General features: G+C 39.0%; 1 protein-coding gene across 1 annotated transcript in view; it reads left to right on the top strand.

Moving 5' to 3' along the window:
- Window positions 1-20,706, top strand: part of MCTP1 (multiple C2 and transmembrane domain containing 1) — a 219,220-nt gene that overhangs the window by 151,447 nt on the left and 47,067 nt on the right. Inside the window, exon 16 of the mRNA XM_054002904.1 lies at window positions 10,661-10,780. Within this exon, the coding sequence (XP_053858879.1) occupies window positions 10,661-10,780 (120 nt within the window). The remainder of the gene's footprint in view (window positions 1-10,660; window positions 10,781-20,706) is intronic.

Raw genomic sequence — 20,706 nt, 5'->3', positions numbered from 1 at the left:
AGATACTCAGGATCTGTTTCAACACAGTTCTGCGCCATGTGCTCTAGGATGACCCTACATGAGTAGGGAGGTTGGACCAGATGACCCAGTGTGGTCCCTTCCAGACTTAACGATTCTGTGATTCTCTGAAAATCAACCTGGGGACATCAAAAGCACTTTTTTACTTGGAAAATAATATGTAGAGCAGTTTTTAGGTAATGTCACTTAGACAAAACATGGGCCGTTCTGTGAACAGTTGAGTATTGTTCAGAAAATGTAGTATTACGATGGGATGGAGGTTCAGTGACCGTAATAGCCCCATTCTCAGGCATGCTTTTGATCTCATGTACCCTAGTTGGTCATTGATGTCAGGTGTCAGTGCTTATAGGAATTTCTCATAGTTTATCACCATTTTAGCAGTCTGACAGAAAGATCTATCTTTAAATGGCCTGTAAATGGCAGGAGGCTGTGTGTATGGGAATTACCTTAGTGAACTCTATTTTGTCCTTTAATTTTATCCTGGATACTAACTACCCAGATGTAATAATGCAGCTCAGAAACTCTTAAATGAAGGGGGAAAAGATTATCCAAGAGATTCTACATTGAAAAAATATTTGTGGGTAGTATAATTTTTATCTCCACCTAACTTTTGTTACTAGATACAATAGCAACTGGTTACAGCAGTACAAATATTATATCTGTAATACATGTGCTGTTTAAAGTGGCACTTCATTCATGCTCTGAGATTTGCATTCTTGAAGTTGTTGATATTCTCAAAGTAAAGATTGTGGTACTTCTGGAGAATGATTTTGAAATACATTAGAAGTTGTAAGGAAAATAATTATTTGTAAGCAAATAATTAAATAAAATTTTTCAGGATTTTAAATAAAACATTTTGTTCGTGCTGACAGTCTCGTAGAGATGCAACATACATTATGGTGTGATTAGATAGCAGTATCAGCATAAAGGTTGTTCTGGCTGTAAATGTGTTTCACAAAACAAACTGGGTGATTTGATGCAGGTCAAGTGAGTCACATCCAGTTGTCAGAATTGTTGCTTTAGTAACGTACTGCACATAAATAAAAAGAGTGAGATTAAATAGAACCTTGAGTTTGTTGTACAGAATAACAGCAGGGAAAACCTGTGAGCAAAAATGTCCTACCCAGTAAGTCCTTATGTTGCATTTTTTTATTTTACATATTGAAGATAAATATTAAAATTACTTCAGTTTGTTAACTGTGGCAAGCACTTTTTTCTCTCTCTCGGGATTTTTCATAGAGGTGCACAGAGAGAAAGAAAGAGAAAACAATTTCTATTTCTGCTCCTTGTTTTTCCTATGTGGAATGTGTTTGGAGAATTGTTTACCTGGGGTGATTGCTTGATTGGATTCTGGTGAGGATTGTTTGAGCCTGGTGGCCAATCAGCTCCACCTGGGTCTGGACTCTTGCAAACAGGGTCACGAGTTGTTAGTTAGATATGGTAGTTAGAAAAGTAGGTATGTAGTTTTAGTATCTTCCTTTATATAGCATATTTATGTATTTTAGCATAATTATATATATATAAAGAAATCATTCAGCCTTCTGAATTGGAGTTGGACATCATCATTTCTTCCCACTGGGTTTGCCTGCATTTTACAATAAGTGGTGACCCCCTGACGTTGGATGAGGAACCAGGACCTGGATCAATCTGATCGGTGCACAACCGTGATTTAACACGAGAAAGGTGGTGAACCCTCTTGAAAAGGCTTGTCTGGAGTCCCTGCGAGGGATTGGGAAGATAAGACACCGTTGGGATCCTCTCTAGGACCAGGTGCAGCCCCGAGCAGTTTGCTGTAACCGGACACCTCTGCCTTTCTTTGAAAGGTACGGATTTTCTGATAATAGTACTGCCCTGACCAGGGGTGAACTTTTAACTTTGGGAAGAGATGTCTGCAGACTTGAGCACTCGTTTTTATTGTGTGCACGGTCTTATGTCTGCTGTCTGGAGAGATCTGGCTCAGAACCATGGAGTCTCTATCTCCAACAATGATTTATTGTGAGTTTCTTGAATTTGCAAACAGTCATGTTTTTTTCATGAGTCTGGCTTTTTCCCTGGATCCAGAGGCTTGGAGGTCCCTGTATTTCGTCATCAGGCAACGCGTCAGGCAAGATTTCCGAGTAATTCGGTACATGAGAGTTTTTTTAAAGCTTTTTCAGATAGTCCAGAGATGGACCCTGATGAGCACGTCTGCACAGGGCTGGGGGGTGCCCCCCGCGCCCACCGGGAGCCCGTTAGACCCCCCATCGCGGCCGGACGGGAGACCAGTTTGTTCAAGGACAGTCTTCACTGCTGGTGCCCCCCTGTGCAGGACTGGGGGAAGAGACTTTGTCCGTGCCTCAGAAGTTCTCTTCTGCTTTTGCGCAAGAGGAGCCCTCTCCACCACCTCCTCCTCCTGCAGCGTGTGAGCCCCGCCTCGTCCTCGCGGAGGGTGCGCGGCCGCTCCCGGCCCTGGCAGAGGCGGAGACCCGTCTGCCCGCAGCCGCACCTCCTCTTCTGCCCCATTCGGAGTGGAAAGAAACACCCACCGCTGAGAGCCAGCCTGAAACCTCTCCGGCGGAGACGGAGACGCCGCCTCCCCCACCGCTCCGCCTGCCCGCGCCAGCCCTGCTCCCCGCGTCAGACCCTGCTTCGGCGTCGCCGGCTACGACTCCGGCAGCGACAGAGTCGCCTCTGGCCCCGCTTGCCGCCCCAGCCGCGCCGGTGGCCCCTCCTGCTGGCCCGGAGCCTGTTCCCGATGCCAGTTGAGAAGACCTTCAGCCCGCTTTGCCGCTTGCGGAGCCCACTTCGCTGTTTTCAGCTGCCTCGCCGCCTCCCGCGGCTTTCGCCGGGTTGCTTGGCGGCACAGAGAGCGACAGCAGCGAGCAGCAGCAGCCTGGCTCCGCGCTGGAGCGGCCCCCGCCGCCTCCAATCGGCCCGGGGTCCCCTCCCAGCCTGTTCCCTGATGCTGGCTGTGGCTGGCAGCTGTCTGCTGCCGCCGCGAAAGTGAAAGTTTCGTGCGTTTCTGGGGAACAGCATTTTTCTCAGTCCAGCTCTCGCTTGGGTGGGGGATTCTCTGGCTCGGTGGGATTCTCACTGGGGCACGGGGCCCCTCGCCCCTCCCGCTCATGTTTGGGGGGTAGGGGGGACGAGTTCTCGAATGCTGCCGCTGGTCTTGTGCCCGGAGAGCGTGGGGGTGGTGCCGCCACGGGTCAGAGAGCTGCGTGCCGGCCCAGCTGTACCGCGGATCCTGAGAATTAACATTTCTCTGGGGAAAACACCTTCCCTGCTGTGCCCTGAGGCAGCTCTGGTGTCCTGTTCTCGTTTGAAGGGCGGGAGCAACCGCGTCCCAAGGGGCTGTGGCTGCAGCCACGGCCGGGCACGGTGCGGGATGAACGAAATCCTGAAGAGATGCTGTGAAGATGATGACCCCGCTCTGCCGGCTGGGCATGGGCCACCCACCAGGGCCTGGGCCCCCACCGCGCTGGCCGGGTTTGAGTTCCTTGACCCGGCCTCCAGGGCCTGGGCCCCCACCCGCCTGCCATTGGGTGTGGGCTCCTTGGTCCAGCCTCCCGGCCCAAGGCCCCCCTGCCCCCCACTGCCGGGTTTGGGATCAGTGTTCTGCCCACCCGGACCACGTCCACCGTCCCGCCCAGCACCGCAGGGTCCTAAAACCTGCTGCTGCTGGGCATTCTGATTCCAAGAAGAAAGAGAAAAAAAAAAAAAAACCTTTACAATTAGCTTTAAGATTAATTATATAGAGATAGTTAAAAAGAAAAAACAATCATTAAAATTACTTTTAAGATTAATTAGAGATGGTTGAAAAGACAAAAAACAAAAAAGTGGTTATTTAGGAGCTTTGGACATAGCATTCCAGAGATTTTCTCAGTTCTTTTGGATTTGGTGATGTTTTTTTGCACGGGAAAGGTATGTTTGCATGGTTGACGATCAGCCCAGGTGTCTTTGCATCAAAATCAGGGGAGTTTGGAAAATCATGATCCGGAGATGATTTCCAGCTCTACTCATTTGAGTTTTATCAGCTGTTGTAGACTCTGGGATGACATTCAGTGTTCTGGCGTTCGATAAATATATGATGTCACATTTGGTGGTTTTCTATGGTTTTTAAATCTTTGTTGGACTTTCTTCAGTTCTCTTTTTCAGGACTGAGAAGGACTTTTAAGGATGTCAAGATCAACATCTCTAGTCAATGGACACCTTCTCCTGAGACTCAGCTGTTTGGACTTTGAAACTTGAGCATTGTTTGCTTTGTTGTTTGGGTTTTTATATTGTAAACTTTGTTTTAGAGATTTGATAGAAGTAAGTGTTTGGCAGGTAAAGGAAAAGGATCTCTTTGAACATTCCACACCGGCATCTGATTTGGCTTCTGATTGATAACTAGGAAATTGATAAGGGAACCTCTTGAGATGTGTATGCTCTCTCTTTTGCAAGGACTCTGCAGAAGAATTGCAAATGCAGGGTGTTTTTTGGGTTGGTTTTTTTTTTTGTTTTTTTTTTGGTTTTTTTTGTTTTTTTTTTTTTAATACAGAAAAGGGTGATATGTGGCAAATACATTTCTCTCTCTCAGAATTTTTCATAGAGGTGCACAGAGTGAAAGAAAGCAATTTCTTTTTCTGCTCCTCTATTGAAAATCCTGAGAGAGAGAAATGTGCTTGCCACAGTTAACAGTTTCAGAATGTATCACATTTTAATTAATGTCTTTCAAAATTTATCATTAATATTCACTGAGCTTAACATTAGCCTTTTCTTATTTTCTTCTCCTCATCTAATGCCATTATTTAATTAATTTTTTGTCTGGTATGTTCTTCTAGATATGGGACCTAAGTGCTCTATCAAGTGCTAATATATGTCTTTCAATACATCAAAAGCCTCATTTGGACTGGCATTAATTAATACTACATTCTTTCTGTTAATTCTTGTTTTATTTGTCATGAATGTATCTCTTTTTTTCCTCTTCCTACATTAAATAAATAGAAAGAATGCTAATAAAAATCTAAAATACAAAGAACTCAGTTCTCCTAATTCCAGCAAAGAGAGAGACAATTCAAACAATTCCATGTTTGTTTCTGAGATAAAGGAAAAGTTCTTACAGAATCAAAAATACTAATTATTCTGCATTTCTCAGACTCCCAAGACCTCAGGCATTTAAAAAAGAGAACCACCACTAATCCAAGGTTGAAGTGAAAATCTGTCAAAATAAAGCAACTGGGAATTTTATTGGGTTTTTTCTGTATTTTTTTACATGTTGCATGCTTTTACTATTTTCAGGTTAATTTTTTTATGTGTACAGAAAAACAGAGTAACAGGAAATGTGTTTCAGATGCAAATCTTTCATACTGCACTTCCTCCTACCACTCAGATAATTGGAACTAAAATTCCAACTAACTGATAAGAAAAACTGCTGGAGTATGCTTTCGAGTAGGTTTAAAAGGCATATTTCTTCCAGACTCTTCTGAAAGAAGGCACTGCATTTGGAGTGGATTCCTATAAGTGTTTACATTAATGCTAGTGTATTTGAGCTCTGTTGCCGCTAAAAGAAATGCTTCCTTTCTAATTTTTAATAAAAGTATTGTACAAGATCAGAGGAGCTGTGATCGCTAGATCTAACAGACTACTTTCATAATGGAAGAAGCTAGTATTTCTCCAAAGTACAATACAAAGTAGTTGCCAGTGTTTCATAGTATAAAACACCATGCAGGAGCCTTAAACCTGCAGTCCTTGGTACACAGTCTGTATCAAGCATTTATATGGGTTCTGTCTCATTCTTTCTAGTCCTCTGAGAATACATCAAGGGATGAAGCTTCAGGTAATAAAATTGTCATTTTAAGCTTAAATAGTAAATGGAAGATCCTGTAATTGGAGTGCAGAATTTGGAACTGTAGACATTGTATGTTTGTAATTGAGCCAAAATGCTGTGCAGCTAACTTTTGTGTTTCCAGGGTAATCAAGAGATTGGTTATAAATATAAGGCAAGGATATACATAATATGTAAATGAGGCTGTAAAGATGTTCCTTGAAAATGATCAGGGAAAGCCACAGTTTGAGAAGGAGACTGCAGCATGAATGTTGTGCCCTGTGTGATAACAGTAGTGGGGATGACTGTGTTTTGCTTTACTCCCAACACATTACAGCTCATGGCTCTGGGTGCTACCAGTGCCAATATCTTGTCCACTGAACTCAGGCATTTCTGTGGAATTAACATTTTCTAGTTTTGTCATAAAGCTTTCAAACAGCAGTTCTTGCAGCCCTCCTTCATCATGTCTTCTGGGCTCTTCTGTACCTGAGGATGAGGTCAGTGTCCCCTGTGGGGATGATCCTTTTTTTCTTACATGCTCTTCCCTGCTAGTAGTCAAAACAGAAGCAAAAGGAAAAAAGAAGAAGAGTAGAGAAATTGGGTGAAGTGGGTGCAAACAGGATTTTGATAAAAATAAAAAGAAGTTGGGTGGAGGTAGATAAAAAGAAATCTGAAATAAATGTTCTGTAGAATAAAGCCTTTCCACATAGGCAGAAATCTTTCTCTTCGCTTCTGTGAGAAGACAGTCAAATAGAGAATCTCGTCTCTTAATTAGAAAAATACTCATCAAACACATCTCATCACTGGAAAGCTAATGATCCACAGCTGCTAGTCTGAATGGACAGGCTTTTTTTCTGAACAGTAGGAAGTGTTAGTAATTTTGGATGAGGTTTCTTTTTAAAATATACTGTAGTTTGCAAAAGAATAGGATATTCAATATCCTAACTTTAATTAATTTTTGAAGTGTTGTACACTAGGGATAGTGTTATGTGTCTCTCTGAATGATCATTTAATGCATGTGTCTCTCACTAAGAGTACAAATTGAAAATGACCAGTTCATGCCTGTGACTCTGAAAACTTTGATCTCAGGGGAGAGATGAAAAAAGCCCTCCCTTCTGTATAGGAAATGGCAGTTGTATTAAACTGTAACCTTTGAGACTCACACTCATGTCTTAAAATTGTTAGTTTGTTTCAGTAGTGATGAGCATCCTTTTTTACACTGACTGCCATTATTTTCTTGGAAGATATCAGACACAGCCTACTCGATGTTTAACAGACATGGGCAACTTCCAGAATTGTTCTTTTATACTCATTTGTTAGCTTTTCTGGTTTAGTTTGGGTTTTGGACTTTTTGGCCTATTCTTGCTTAATGGAATGTTGGTTTATCTAAAAGAACTGAGTCCTGGAGTTTTCTTGCTGTTCTGCACCAGATTTTAGATTTGCTTATGTTTACTTAAAAGTTTTGTGTGATACTGGAAATCTGCTTGTTTTCTCTCATACACATTTCATGAGTGCATTTCTTGTCTGGAAAGAATAATGAGGCCATTTAGGTCAGAGGGCCATAACTGTGCTTGACTCACGCAGCACACTTTTCATTTGTGTTACAATGTTTGTGTAGTGCCTGGCTGAGACAGTTGCCTGAAAGGAGGAACTGGTTAAAATTAAGCCAGACTAAATGGAAATTAAGGTGACAGGTCAGCAAAATCATCTTCAGGAGATGACAGATGTAATATCCACACTTTTGAATGGCATGTCCATACAATTTGTAAAAAAGGTAATCTCTTAATATGTTTTAATGGCTGTTTTGTAAGGAATTAATGTCCTTGAAGGTCATTTGGCCTTTAGAAACATCAAGTGGGAGGTGTTTGAATTGGATTTCATCAATATTCTGGAGTACAGAGTACATGATGACCATGTCCCTCAGACTCCAGTCAGGTCCATGTCTCCTGAGACTGTGTGTAGATTGTTGGCTTTTTTCCTCTGGGGCCAGGGAGTGTTTAAATAGTACTTCATTTCTTAACCACTTTTTAAGCAAAGTTCAGCTGGGGCCCTAAGAAAGACTGTATGTGTTGCCTTTTCTCAACAGGTAATCTCTAATATTTACTTTTCTGATACTTCATGCTTTTTGCTGGCTTCCAGAGCATCCTTCAGTGTGCATCCATTGACTTAGGGTATTTCTGGGGTTAAAGCATGTAAGGATATTTTCTTTTTCTTCTGAGGCACAAAATTTGTTGTATGTCGGTTACATCTAATTTACCACTCTCTTATAGACAGCAAGGTCACAGAAAAGTTCTTGAATGTGATGAGATATTGTTTGCTTCTACTGTGGTTTTAAGCCTAGCTGGAGATGAAACGCCTCACAGCCACTTGCTCAAACCCTTCCTCTTCCCCCATATCCTAGTGGAATGAGGAGGAGAATTTAACTAACGTTTCTATGTTGACATAAGAACAGTTTAATAATTGAAAGTAAAGTAAAATGCCATAATAAAGGTAAATAAAAATAATAATAGTAAGAGGAAAAAAAAAAAAAACAAACAAAAAAATTCAATGCAGTTTCTCACCACCTACTGACCCTTGCCAGACCCCTCTTCCTGAAATATCATCACTCACCCTTCTAGACAAGTCCACCTGGTTTATATCCTGGACATGATGCTCTGTGGTGTGAAAATATCCCTTTGGTCCATTAGAGTCATCTGTGCCAGCTATGCTCCCTCCCAATTTATTTTGAATGCCTTCCACTGGCAGAGCATGAGGCAATTTGAAAAAAAGATCCTTGATTTTGGATAAACACAACTTAGCAAAAAAACAAAACATCAATGTTTTATCAGCACCATTCTCCTTCTGGATCCAAAACAGCTACTAGGCAGAAATTAACTCTACCTTAGCTGAAACCAACACAGCTTCTTATGCATTACCATGTCTAACAGATTTCCTTTTAAACTAAATGACCTTAAAAAAACATTTCTCTTTCAAATGAAAAACTTCTGTAAGTGCCAATATCCTTGTTTTTGTCTCACACACACTGCTTTTTCAGTTCTTTCGGTAATTATCATGTTTGTCTTGCAGTTTCATAGGCTTGCATATGCATAGTAAAGAGAGGTAGAAAGTATGGGGGTGAGGTAAGTTACCTGATCTTGAGAAAGATTACCCAAGATGTAGACTTCTTTTTTTGCTTTCTGTGTGGGTGCTTGTATTTGATAAGAGCTTTTTGTTCTAACTCCAAACAAAAAACTAGTGGAAGACTATTAAAATCTGCATTTTATTCTTACTGATCTTTATATACATCTTGATGGCTAATTTGGGAAAATGAGCTCTGGTTTGGTTTACCTAGGTATTGGCATTGCTTTAGGTTTGCAAGATCTGTCGCACAACACCTTCAATCCTTTTAGAAGGTATTAAAAGTAAAAATATTCAAAAGCTTTACTATTAGGAGGAAAAGGCTTATCAAGATTTCTGGATGTTTATCCAGCTGTAGTATGTAGTGTGATTTGCTTTCACTTTTTTTGTTGTTGTTTTTGTGTTTCATTGTTTTGTTGTTTGCTGAAAAAAACCAAACTCCAGTTGTGGCTACAGCTGGCTTAAATAAAAGGGGGGTTCAATGATAGGGAAAATTGAAGGTAAAAATGGTTTTAGTTTGGCCCTTAGTGCAATTATTTTTAGTTCTTTCCTGTAAACCATCAATTTTGTAGCAGCATTGGTAGGGAACAATGTCTAGACAGTGATGTATGGAGCTGGCAGTGGGCATGGGTTTCTCTGGCAATGGGATCACCAAGTTGATCCCATGCTGAAGACCAGCCCCAGTTATTTAGGCACACATCTCTAGGAGATGTAATCCAACCAGGCTTCTGGCAGCCCCTGGTCACAGAGCACTTGAGCTGTCACTGCAATAAATCAAAGTTTTAAATGTGGTGGACTTAGGTGGCTTCTCAGAATTCTTTTTAAACCAATTTTTGATGAATCTGTGGTCAGTTCTATTTTGCTATACTTTCATTAAAATAATCATATGATTTTAGCTTTTACTGTGATTACTTGCTAGTTTTCCATGCAAAAGACTTCTGATTGCTACTTCTGCTTGTTTGTATGATATTACTACAGAATGACCGTGTTCTTTTTTTCTAAATAGCAGATTAGTCTTTAATCAACTCTTGGTGCCACCTTTACACTGCTACAGGGTTGTTTCAAAGCTAAATCCAGATTCAATAACATGTTGAGGTCTTCTTTAAATTTATCACATCCCTATGACCTACAAGAAGAATGGACAGGGACTTTTGACAAGGGTAGTAGTGATACAACAAGGGGTAATGGCTTTAAACTGAAAGAGGAGAGGTTTAAATTAGATTTTAAAGAAGAATAAATTAGAAGAAGAAATTACTTATTGTTGAGGGAGGTGGCACTGGTGTCCAGAGAAGTTGTGAATGCCCCATCCCTGGAAGTGTTCAAGGCCAGGTTGGATGAGGCTCTGAGCAGTCTGATCTAGTGAAAAGGTCCCTGCTTGTGTTGAGGGGGTTGGATATAGGTGGCATTTAATGTCCCTTCCAACCCAAGCCATTCGATGATTCATGAAATCAACTAACCTTTCTTAAAATGCAATCTTATTTTTATTCTCTTTTGCATTATTCACAAAAGTATTATTTTATGAGAGAACAATTAATATTCCTCTTGATGACAGTACATCAATTCTTCTTTTCCAAGAATTAAGGTAAGAAGGATTGTGGAGGTAAGTTTGAGTCAGCAAAGTAGTTGAACAATGCTCCACAAGGAGAGGTGGATTTCTTTAGAATTGTTTTCATTAATTGGTCTTAACTCTGCACAAGAGTTTAATGCTTGTGTGTTTTTTCCTGCTCTGTCTTCTAGCTTTTTCTTTTTGTGGTCTGGAACTTTGAGCTGTACATGATACCACTGGCTTTGTTGCTACTGCTGGCATGGAACTACTTCTTGATCATATCAGGAAAAGAAAACAGGCAACATGATACAGTAAGTCTTCTCTACTTCAAGGCCATACATGTTCTTTTTTTAACTAGGGAAAATTTTTAAACTGTGTTTAAATATTATATCTTTTTCAAAATGTCTCCCATCACAATGTTTGATGGACAATTTTCCCACCTGCAATTTAATTTTATTCTGGTTGTCCAATAAGTGCATCTAATTTTGTTGAAATGTCATGTAAAAATACAATAGAACATGCAATATCTATAGAATCTGTTTTCTGTGGGAGCAGAGAAGCTTATTGTTGATAAAAAGGCAAATTCTTTGAAATTATTTTATATGGCTAAGTCCTTAGGCCACATTTTTTATTAACATGTTGAATTTAAAGGTTACTGTTTGTTAACAGTTTCAGAATGTATCACATTTTACTGTATTTCACAATTCATCATTAATATTCATTGAGCTTAATATTAGCCTTTTCTTATTTTTTTCTCCTCATTTAATGCCATCGTTTAATTAACATGTAGTTGGGATATAATATAGGAAACTTTTACTAATAACTGGCATTTATTAATAATATTAAAATGGTTTAGATTTTCAGAAGTACATATTAAAAGTTGAAGTTGTATTCTATGCTGTACAAATTTTGTAGCATCCATGAAGTTAAAGGATTTTGTATGCTGTACTGCTGAGCCTTATGAATATGATATTTGTGCTAGTTTTTGTATCCCAAAAGCAGCATGTTGTCTACTATTTTATGACCTGAATGGATAACTTAATGGGCAGGAGAAAAAGCTAAAACAGATTAGATAATTGGTCTCTGAGGGCAGTGGTTAATGGAGGTCAGTAACAAGTGGACTACCACAGTACAAGGTCCTGTTTAACATATTTTCCAGTAATGTACAGGAGATGATAGTGCACCCCCATCAAGTTTTTGGGTTACATAAGATGTGTGGGACCATTTGACAATCTGGATCTGCCACCCAAAGGGATCTAAGTGGGTTTGATAAATGAACTGATAGGAGCCCCATGAAATTCAGAAGGAAAAATCCTGTTTTGGGGGAGAAATAACTTGTTGCAGTGATACAGAGTGGAAATTGATTGAAAGCAGCTGTCTGAACTGGGCCTAGGGGGTCTTAGAAGGCAGCGAGGTAATCAGAAACACAGGTAGTGGATTGAGGTAAGTGGTTATCTCCACTCCTCAGCACTTGCCAGAATGCATCTAGAATAGTGTCCAGTTTGAGGCATGCCAGTTCAAGAAAGTCATTCATCGACTTGCAAGTTAAGTGAAGGGCTACCAACATGATCAGGGGCTTAAGCCCTCATCAACCAGCCCTTGAAGAGAAGCTGAAGGAAGTGGACTTGAAAGATCCTGGTGAATAAAAGGCTTTTAGTAACTGGAGCACTCTATAAGGAGGTTAACAAGAAGATGGAGCTAGACTGCTCAAGTGATCTGTGGTGGAAGAGGCAACAAACTTCATTTGAAACAAAAGAGGTTTAGAGCAAAAAACCTTTTTTGCCATGAGAATTGTTAAGCAGTAGAAGAGGTTGCTTAGGAAACTGCAGCTGCTATAGGAAGTTTCCAGGACTTGACTGAGTAAAGCTCTGAGGAACCTGATCTTACCTCATGGCTGACCCTGCTTTGGGCAGGGGTTTGGAAATCCTTTCCAGCTGGAGTGTATAGCAACTGCAGTTATTAGAACCCCTACAGCTCTCATCTCAACACTGCTGTTACCTGTCTACCTCTCTAAGACTGTTATGTTTCCAAGGATCATCTTAAAATAAGGGTGGGAATGATAAAGGTGTTCCCTAATCCCAAATGTGATTACATTTATGGAAAAAGCCTAAGATCAAGATTTACAAGATACAATACTTAAAACACAGCCCATTATCTCCTGATGGATGAAATGCTTAAAGCTTCTCAGCCTATAGATTTTACCTGAAATCCCTGGTAGAAGGAGAAATTCCATTTGTGAGCATACAAATACGTTTAATTTCTCTCTGAAATACCACCTGCCTGGGAAGATTATCTGGTCATGTAACTTTTCTAACTAACTAATGAAGCTGCTGATGGACTCAGTTAAGAATATCAAATGCTGCTTCTAAAACTTTCCTCTAGCTGAGAATGCTTCATACCAAGTTAATACAGCCTATATCAAGCAACTATGTTGATCCCAAATATTTGGTATCTGTGCCAAAACCTTGTTTTTATAATGATTTATAAGTTTGGTTATCATCATGTTGAGTATCTGCCTTGAGTGAAGTCATTTGCAGATTTATTGTAAGCCTTTCTAATTAACTCTTGAGTCTTCAGTAATATCATGAGTCCTTATCTCAGGTCATTAGCGCAGTATCATTAGAATAGGAGTAATTTAAATATCTACATTTTCCTATGCAGAGTGTAAATTTTATCTAAATTAATGAAGCAGTGTTTTCTATTTGCTAGAGAATGTTTCAGCATTCACGTAATCTGGCTTCTCTCCCCAAGTCTTCTGAGATTCTTTGTGTGGCTCTGTGAAATCGTTCACTACTTATCTTAGATATATCATCTAACTTTGGAAGTTACTTTGAAATCCTAAGGCTAATGATAAGACACAAAAATAAATGTATTTGTTACCTGATTAACATTAGACAAGCATAGTTAAAAATTGTATATGGTTTTTACTTGTTTAATGTCTATGGAACGTACGTAAATTTGGGACCATGCAAAGCAGCTTAGAGGAGTTGATTTCCATTGTGATATCTCTTTGAGAAAATAATTGTCAATTGTCTCATCAGTCTAGGTGCTAGGGACCATACTTCTGGTGGTCAATGATTAGTGATCACTGAGTTTCTGACTGGATATGGCAGACAGACCAGCCTTAACTCATCCTTGTTTGACTGTCTCTCTAGATAAGATACCATTTGCTCCTCAGGTTTTTTTTGAAGTAGTTTGAAACTTATTTCCTCTTGGAAAAATTCACCTGCCAAGCAAGCATCTGGGTGCCACTATTATAACATGAATATGTGCTTCTTGTTTGAATGCAAGTACGGTTATTTTGCCATTTATTCTGACTCCTAATGAGTTATATATGTGAGTCCTTTCTTGAATTCAAGGTGCAATATGGTTGGGGCAAGGAGGAGGCCCAAGTGTATTTCCTAGTAGGAGATAAGTCTATTGGAATGCCTAACAGAGGTGAAGCAACGTACTATATCTCCATGGATTCAGTTGGACTCCTTGTGGGATTGGTGATCATTGTGGTTTTAGTCTAACACTGATGCAAATTTCCAAAAGAAGCATTGGATTCCCTATCTTTTGTACATTTTCATCAAGATTAGTTGTATTTCTGAAAGATAAGCTCTCATGAATTAAACATGATATGCTCTCTTGTATTAAACATTGGTGTAAGTGACTGTAGATAGATATAGACTTAATGGATAGTTCTGAGTGGAACTAAAACAAATGAATTTCTGTCATTGAGTCATGTGGCAGGTGTAAAAAGCTGCCAGTATTAAGTGAGAAAAAAATTACTAAGATGGCATTCTTAAGGTCTTCTTCTGAATTTTGCAGTAACATTTTTGCCTGAAGTACACCTGCTGCTTTCTCCAAAGATACTTACACTTCCTTGTAATTGTACTCCTGAGTATCTGACCTCACAAAATAATTTATTTTTAGCACAGCTGTTATGATATTAAACCATGATCACCTAAACACACAAGTTTAGAATGGAGTGAATCTTATTAGGCTGAGATTTTTTTTTCTTATCCTGCCTTTTTTCCATTAATTTTTTCACATATTCTGTGGGGTAGGTATTAACTGTTGTGTTTCTGTCACTCCCTGCTGCTCCTTGTCACCTGTGCTGGATTTGTGTGGTGGGGAGAAGCATGGAAATGCTTCCCCTACACATAATAGAGCATGACATGGTGACAGACTGCAAACTAACAGAAAGTATGGTGAGTTTAAAAGATTATTTTCAGTATCTTTAAGAAGCTACTTAATATTTGATGATTTCAAATGCACCAAAAAAAGCCCCTCACCTTTGTAACCTGGAGAAAACAGCAGCACTCCTGTCTGGTCTCTGGGATCTTCTTCTATTTCTATGCAAAAGTCACAGTCATTTATAACTGCATGGAGTTAATGGGGGAACAAATTTGTTGGTTTTGGTTTTGGGGTTTTTTTGTTACTTGTGCATTTCTACTTCAGGCTATGTTCTGTGTATTCTGACTGCCTGCTGGAGCTGCCTAACTTAAGGAATGGTCAGATAATCTCTCAAAGTGATTTAAAATGTTCCCACTATTCAGCTGCTCTTGTCCCTTTCCCTGGGTTGAAACAGTTGATTATATGGTTGGAGTGTGTCATATGGAGATTAAACACAGTTTGCATAGGTATGAATCATTATTTTTACCACGTGCACATAAGCCTGGGTACCACAATTAGGACAAACTATGACAGTCTCTCAGCTGTTGATCTATAATGCTTAACTGCTGTTACAGGCACACTGGATCTCCTCTGGTGACAGTGTAAGTTCTTGTTCTGTCATGACCAAATAGGTTGCAGACAGGGAATGCAGGTCATTTTCTCCTCCATCCTGCCCGTGGAGGACTGTACAGATCTGTACAACCAGTTGCACAGCTCTTATTGACTGTGGGGATTTGGTTTTTACAGCGGGGGGATACTTTTTGAGGATTGAAGACTACTAGGAAGAGATTCACTTCACCATATGGGGCAAAATCTTCTTTCTCAGAAGCTGTCCAACCTAATGAGGAAAGCATTAAACTAAAAATAAATTGAGGAGGGAGGTGATGGTGACCCATAAAAGTGATTCCTCAAGTGAGGAATCACAGAATAGTTTGATTTGGAGCAACACCTTTCACCAGACCAGGTTGCTCAAAGCCCTGTCCAACCTGGCCTTGGACTCTGCCAGGGATAGGGCACCCAGAGCTTCTCTGGGCAACCTGTTCCATTTCCTCCCTACCCTCACAATGAAGAACTTTTTCCTAAGATCTAATCTAAATCTGCCTTCTGTCAGTTTGAAGCTACTGCCCCTTGTCCTGTCATGAAACTGGTGGTCTGAGTTGGCAAGAAAAGGGTGCAGGGTGAATGGAAGGCCTCAAAACCAATCCAACAAGACAGATGCGCCCCCCCAGGCCAGGTATAGGCACACAAATAAGGAAATGGCTCTGGAAAAGTCTCTCACACCCTCTCTGAGAGCTCAGCATGTCAGAGGGAAGTATATTAGCATGCACATTAGGTACATTAGTGTGCACAATATAGAAACCAGTAGGAGTTCAGAGGTCTGCAGCTGCATTGATTCACAATCACAGAGACATGGTGAAATTGCTGTCATGTCCATTATGCAGTGTATGTATTCTGGCTTTTTATTCAGCACAGGCTGGGAAGCTGAGGAGTGGGAGTTACTTTTCATTCTAGCAAAGGGAAGATGATGAAGGGATCAAAGCATCTGGCATACAGGAGAGGCTGAGCAAGCTGGAGCAACCCTCCTTCTGCATGGAGGAGGGTTCTTGATGATGTGTATAAATAGCTGAAGGGAGCGGGAGAGAGATACAGCCTCTTCTTAGTTGTGCTTCATCACTGGACAGTATCAAAGGCCACAAACCAAAATACATGAAAATTCATCTGACCACAAGAAAGCACTTTCATTATGACTATGGTGACAACCAGGGACAGATTGCCATGACAAATTGTGAAGTGTTCATCTGTGGAGATATTCAAGACTTTTCAGGACATGGTCTTGGGCAACATGCTCAGCGGTGACCTTGTTTGAGTAGGGAGGTTGGGCTTGATGATGTCTGCTTGACTGGGGAGAATAGGATGGCCCTACCAACCTCTGTGACTGATATTCTGTCAACTGAGGATGCTAATCTTACTCTCCTTTTGGTCTATTATTTTTTAGGGATTTTTTTCCAAGTAATTATCATTTAATAGAAGAATAATGCACATTCCTGAAGGTACCTGTGAATGTTCTTCTGGCATATATACTCATATGGAGATGAGGTTTGATCACTTCACGTCTTGCATTGATAATTAATACTTAAGGAAATACTAAGTAGCCAATTTCCTCTTGAATTTATGAGATGCACAGCAAATTATGCTAAACAGCTGGGAGTTAATGTGCCATACCCAAATTTGTATGAATTTGCATAATAGAGTGTATATATATATATATATGTATTTATGTGTGTATATATATATAAAATCTATCTTTTAAGAATTACATAAAGTGACAACAAGGCATCTTCTAATTTCACTGTAGGTTTTCTCCTACACCACAGACTTTGATGATTTATATGTGTATGTTTCTATTAGAAGTTAGAACTAGCCATGTTTAGGATGAAATTTTGAGAAGAGAAGAAAAATAATTTTATTAAAGACAGCCTTTTATTTTAAGATTTTAAGCAGTTTTCTCTGGGTACTTTTCTGTAGTCCTCCAATACAACAACTCAAATCTTCATGTGTGTTCTGGAAATTGCCAAATTAAAAAAAAAAAAAAGTGAAAATGGGAAGAATGATGCTTATGAATATATCCATCTCAGTGAATTCTTTCTTCACTCACGGAAAGGTGGTCAGCACAATGATCTTGCGTTGGTCATAGAAGCCCAGCTCACTTGCACATAGGAGATCTTTTCTGATTAGAATCCTATCACTTTGTTCTAGGAGCCAGGCAACAGTGTCTGTCAGAGCACTGTCAGGTGGATTTGTTGCTGCTCCTGTTTGGGGCTGAGAGTGTCACTTTGCAGTACATTAAATGCATAAATGAACTCTAACAGGAAAGTGCCTGTCTTTAACCAGCTGTTTTCCTAGAAGCTGAAAACTGAGTTACCAAGTAAGTAAACAAAGCAGGAACTTGATTTTTTTCCTGTTTCTTCACTTTATGGTCTTAAAGATTGAGTCTTTACAGTTCTTACATTCAAAGGCTTTCATGTGCAGATGAATACAGGACAAACACCAAGTGTTTCAGATCCCTTGCCAGTTGGTAGTTTGGAGTTTTGAGCTTCAAGTCCAGAAGTTCTATTCTGCCAGGGAATCTGCAGAGATTTCTAACTGCAGACTAAAGTTTTGCTGTGAATTATTAGAAAAAATAAATGGCATTGCCCCTGTATTCTAGCTAGACACTGTCTGGAGTATGTCACTTGCACATGATATAAAAGGATGTTGTCAGGTGAGCAAGTACATCTTGCCTGCTTTCTGACTGTACTTTCCTGAGAAGTTTTGCCTCTGTTATGACAGCAATGGCAGTAGCCACAAACCCCCCAGCATGAGGGCTGCTGGAGTGCACAGAGTTAGCCACAGAACAGTTTATAAAATTATTTTCAATGTTATGCAGAACTGATTTTACCTTGTATTTTCTAACTCCTAACTAATCATAAACTTTGCCTTCATTCATTATCAGTAAGTTAGAAGGGCTTTTGCAGATGAGTCATAATCTGTGTGTGTGGGAAGGGTGGGTGCTGCTGAAGAACAAGGACTACTGGCAACATCTGCCTGAATATTACGTAGTCCACTAAGAATCCTTGTTGTCTCCACACAATGTTTAGTTTTTTTTCTATGTGATCCATACAGTCAAGAAATAAATATATAATGTAGTGCTCCACATTGAGACAGGGTGAGTTTTCTTTTAATATATCAGAACAGAAACATGAAAATGTCAGCTTAATCATGCTTTTAAATTTTGATTTTAACAAATTTTGATTTGTTGATCAAGTCTAATTTTTATGACTGCACATAATCACTGAAGCTGGACAAATTTGCTCTAGATTGCATCATAATGTTTGGTGGCCTGCCGCATTTAAATGGAGAATTATCTTTATGAAACATCCTCTCTATAATTTGCCATTAAATTAGACTTGAAAAAACCAACATAAATCTTACATAAAGGTTATTTAACTAAATGTTGGTATTATAAATATTATAAATGCATTGTGCATCAATTCAATTCAACAGTCCCACAGTACACTATGTAAAGATCTACATTGGGTGGTAGACTTTGCTCTTCTGCACTGTGACAGGAAAATATGGTGCTCCAACTGGCTGTCTGGGCTACCAATAAAAGAGGCTGTCCATGCTGCTATCATAATTCCTGTGCCAGAGGTTTGCATATAGTAGCAGAGTATGTAGTAAACTCCTTGGTAAAACTTTACATGCCTGTTCTTACCCCAGCAACAGCTGCAAAACCAAAAAACACACTACAGAATTTGAATGCTTTGGCTTGTTTTGGTCATCTGAAGAGAAAAGGCCAAAACCAAAACCCTGCTCTAAGTATCTCCAGCATTCTTTTAAAAATTGGATTTTTTTTCCCCTGTCAGAAACCTGTTTTTTTTTAATTTGAATTTTGCCACTTTTTATATCCACAGTCTTTCAATATTGCTAGCATCTAAAATAAAATTGAAATTCATAGCACAGAGGAAGCATATTTTGTATGAGACTGTTAAAATGAATTTTTTTTTGCATTTGCATTTGCCTGAAGGTTTAAATGGCAACAATATTCACAGATAGATTGTAGTGGCTATTACAAATAATCAGTACTATATAACCTAATATTAGTTTAGTTTCTAGAAAAAATTCCCATAGTAATGTGAGATTTTTATTCATGTTTGTTTGGCTTTCTATCACTTTAGCACATTTTCATGCTAAAGACTTTAAGAACTTTGGGGTTTTATGGTATTTACAGAAATATATAAATACCAGGGCAAAAAATAGCTAACTGAAATTACAGCAATATGTGTATTACATATATTTTCACTTAAAATATGTAACATAAATTTTTTGTACCAAAAAGTTAGTCAGCTTCAAATCTGAGTGTAATGGGGCACACCCATAAGCTTAAAATAACTTGGATAAATGCTATTTTATAACAGAAGCATATCTGGTCCTACTAGAATCTGCAAACAGTATATTTGAAAAGAAATAATAATAACAATGAAAGCCTATAATGAGACATTGTGTTCTTTATAAGATAATTTATCATAAGGTTTTGCCTAAGAATTCAAGTTCACAATGTTTTGTGAAGGTGTTATTTTTAATAGTCCTGCATAGTAATCTTTCACTGATACTTAGCCAAGCAAAGAATGCAGTTATTTTTATTCTGCTGAACTAAAAATGAAGCATTCTGAGAGATCGGACATTTCAAGTGTACAGTACATATTGAAACCTTTAGATGGAGACATACTTAAAAAAAACACCTAATATTCAGTTCAAAGTGCATTGTGTAAATACAAAATAAAGCTAAAATAAATGAGAACCAAATATTGAAAGAAAATGAAAGAAATGTTATAGTACTTGTGCCATGGTAATGTTACAAATTACCTACTCTTAACTACATTGGCAATTGAATATTGAGGGCATATAAAGCTTACAACAGCAAAAAGATTACATGTTCTTGTATAAATCAACTGTATTTACTACTGCTATATATTCCCAAGGAATGTATTATACTGTAAATCAAAAAATCTGTTGTTGACATTACAGAACTCTGTGTAATAAGCAGCATGCATCAAAAAGGCCTCTGACAGCTGTAGTAGTCTCATTTCCTATTAAGAATCAGACTAAATTACATTATGAGCCCTTCCCAGAATAAGCTAACAAAATGCATTCTGTTAGAAGACATAATTTGAGTGCCTATTTACTAATGCTTTTGTTTTTATTCTCCTGTCTTCTGTACTGCGATATATTCAATGTTGTTGAGAAGCTTATCACATCTAGTAGTTCAGTTATTCTGAACTATTATTATTAGTTAGAATTAGACCTATTAGTAGATCTAATTATTGCATCTAATAGTTCAGTTATTCTGATGATTACTACAGATGAATACCCCAATATCAAAACTTATAAATCCAGTTGGACCCAGATATACTGCACTCCTAAATCAGAATCTTTTAATTTTAGTTTTATTTTCCTTAAGAATGTGGTATAAAGGTTGGACATTTTAATGAAGATTTATCTCCTGTAAAGTTTTTCCTTGGCAATTCCATAAAAG

This window comes from Vidua macroura, chromosome Z, assembly GCF_024509145.1.
Source record: "Vidua macroura isolate BioBank_ID:100142 chromosome Z, ASM2450914v1, whole genome shotgun sequence".
Classification (NCBI taxonomy): Eukaryota; Metazoa; Chordata; class Aves; order Passeriformes; family Viduidae; genus Vidua; species Vidua macroura.
This window is presented reverse-complemented; position numbering and strand designations above follow the sequence as displayed.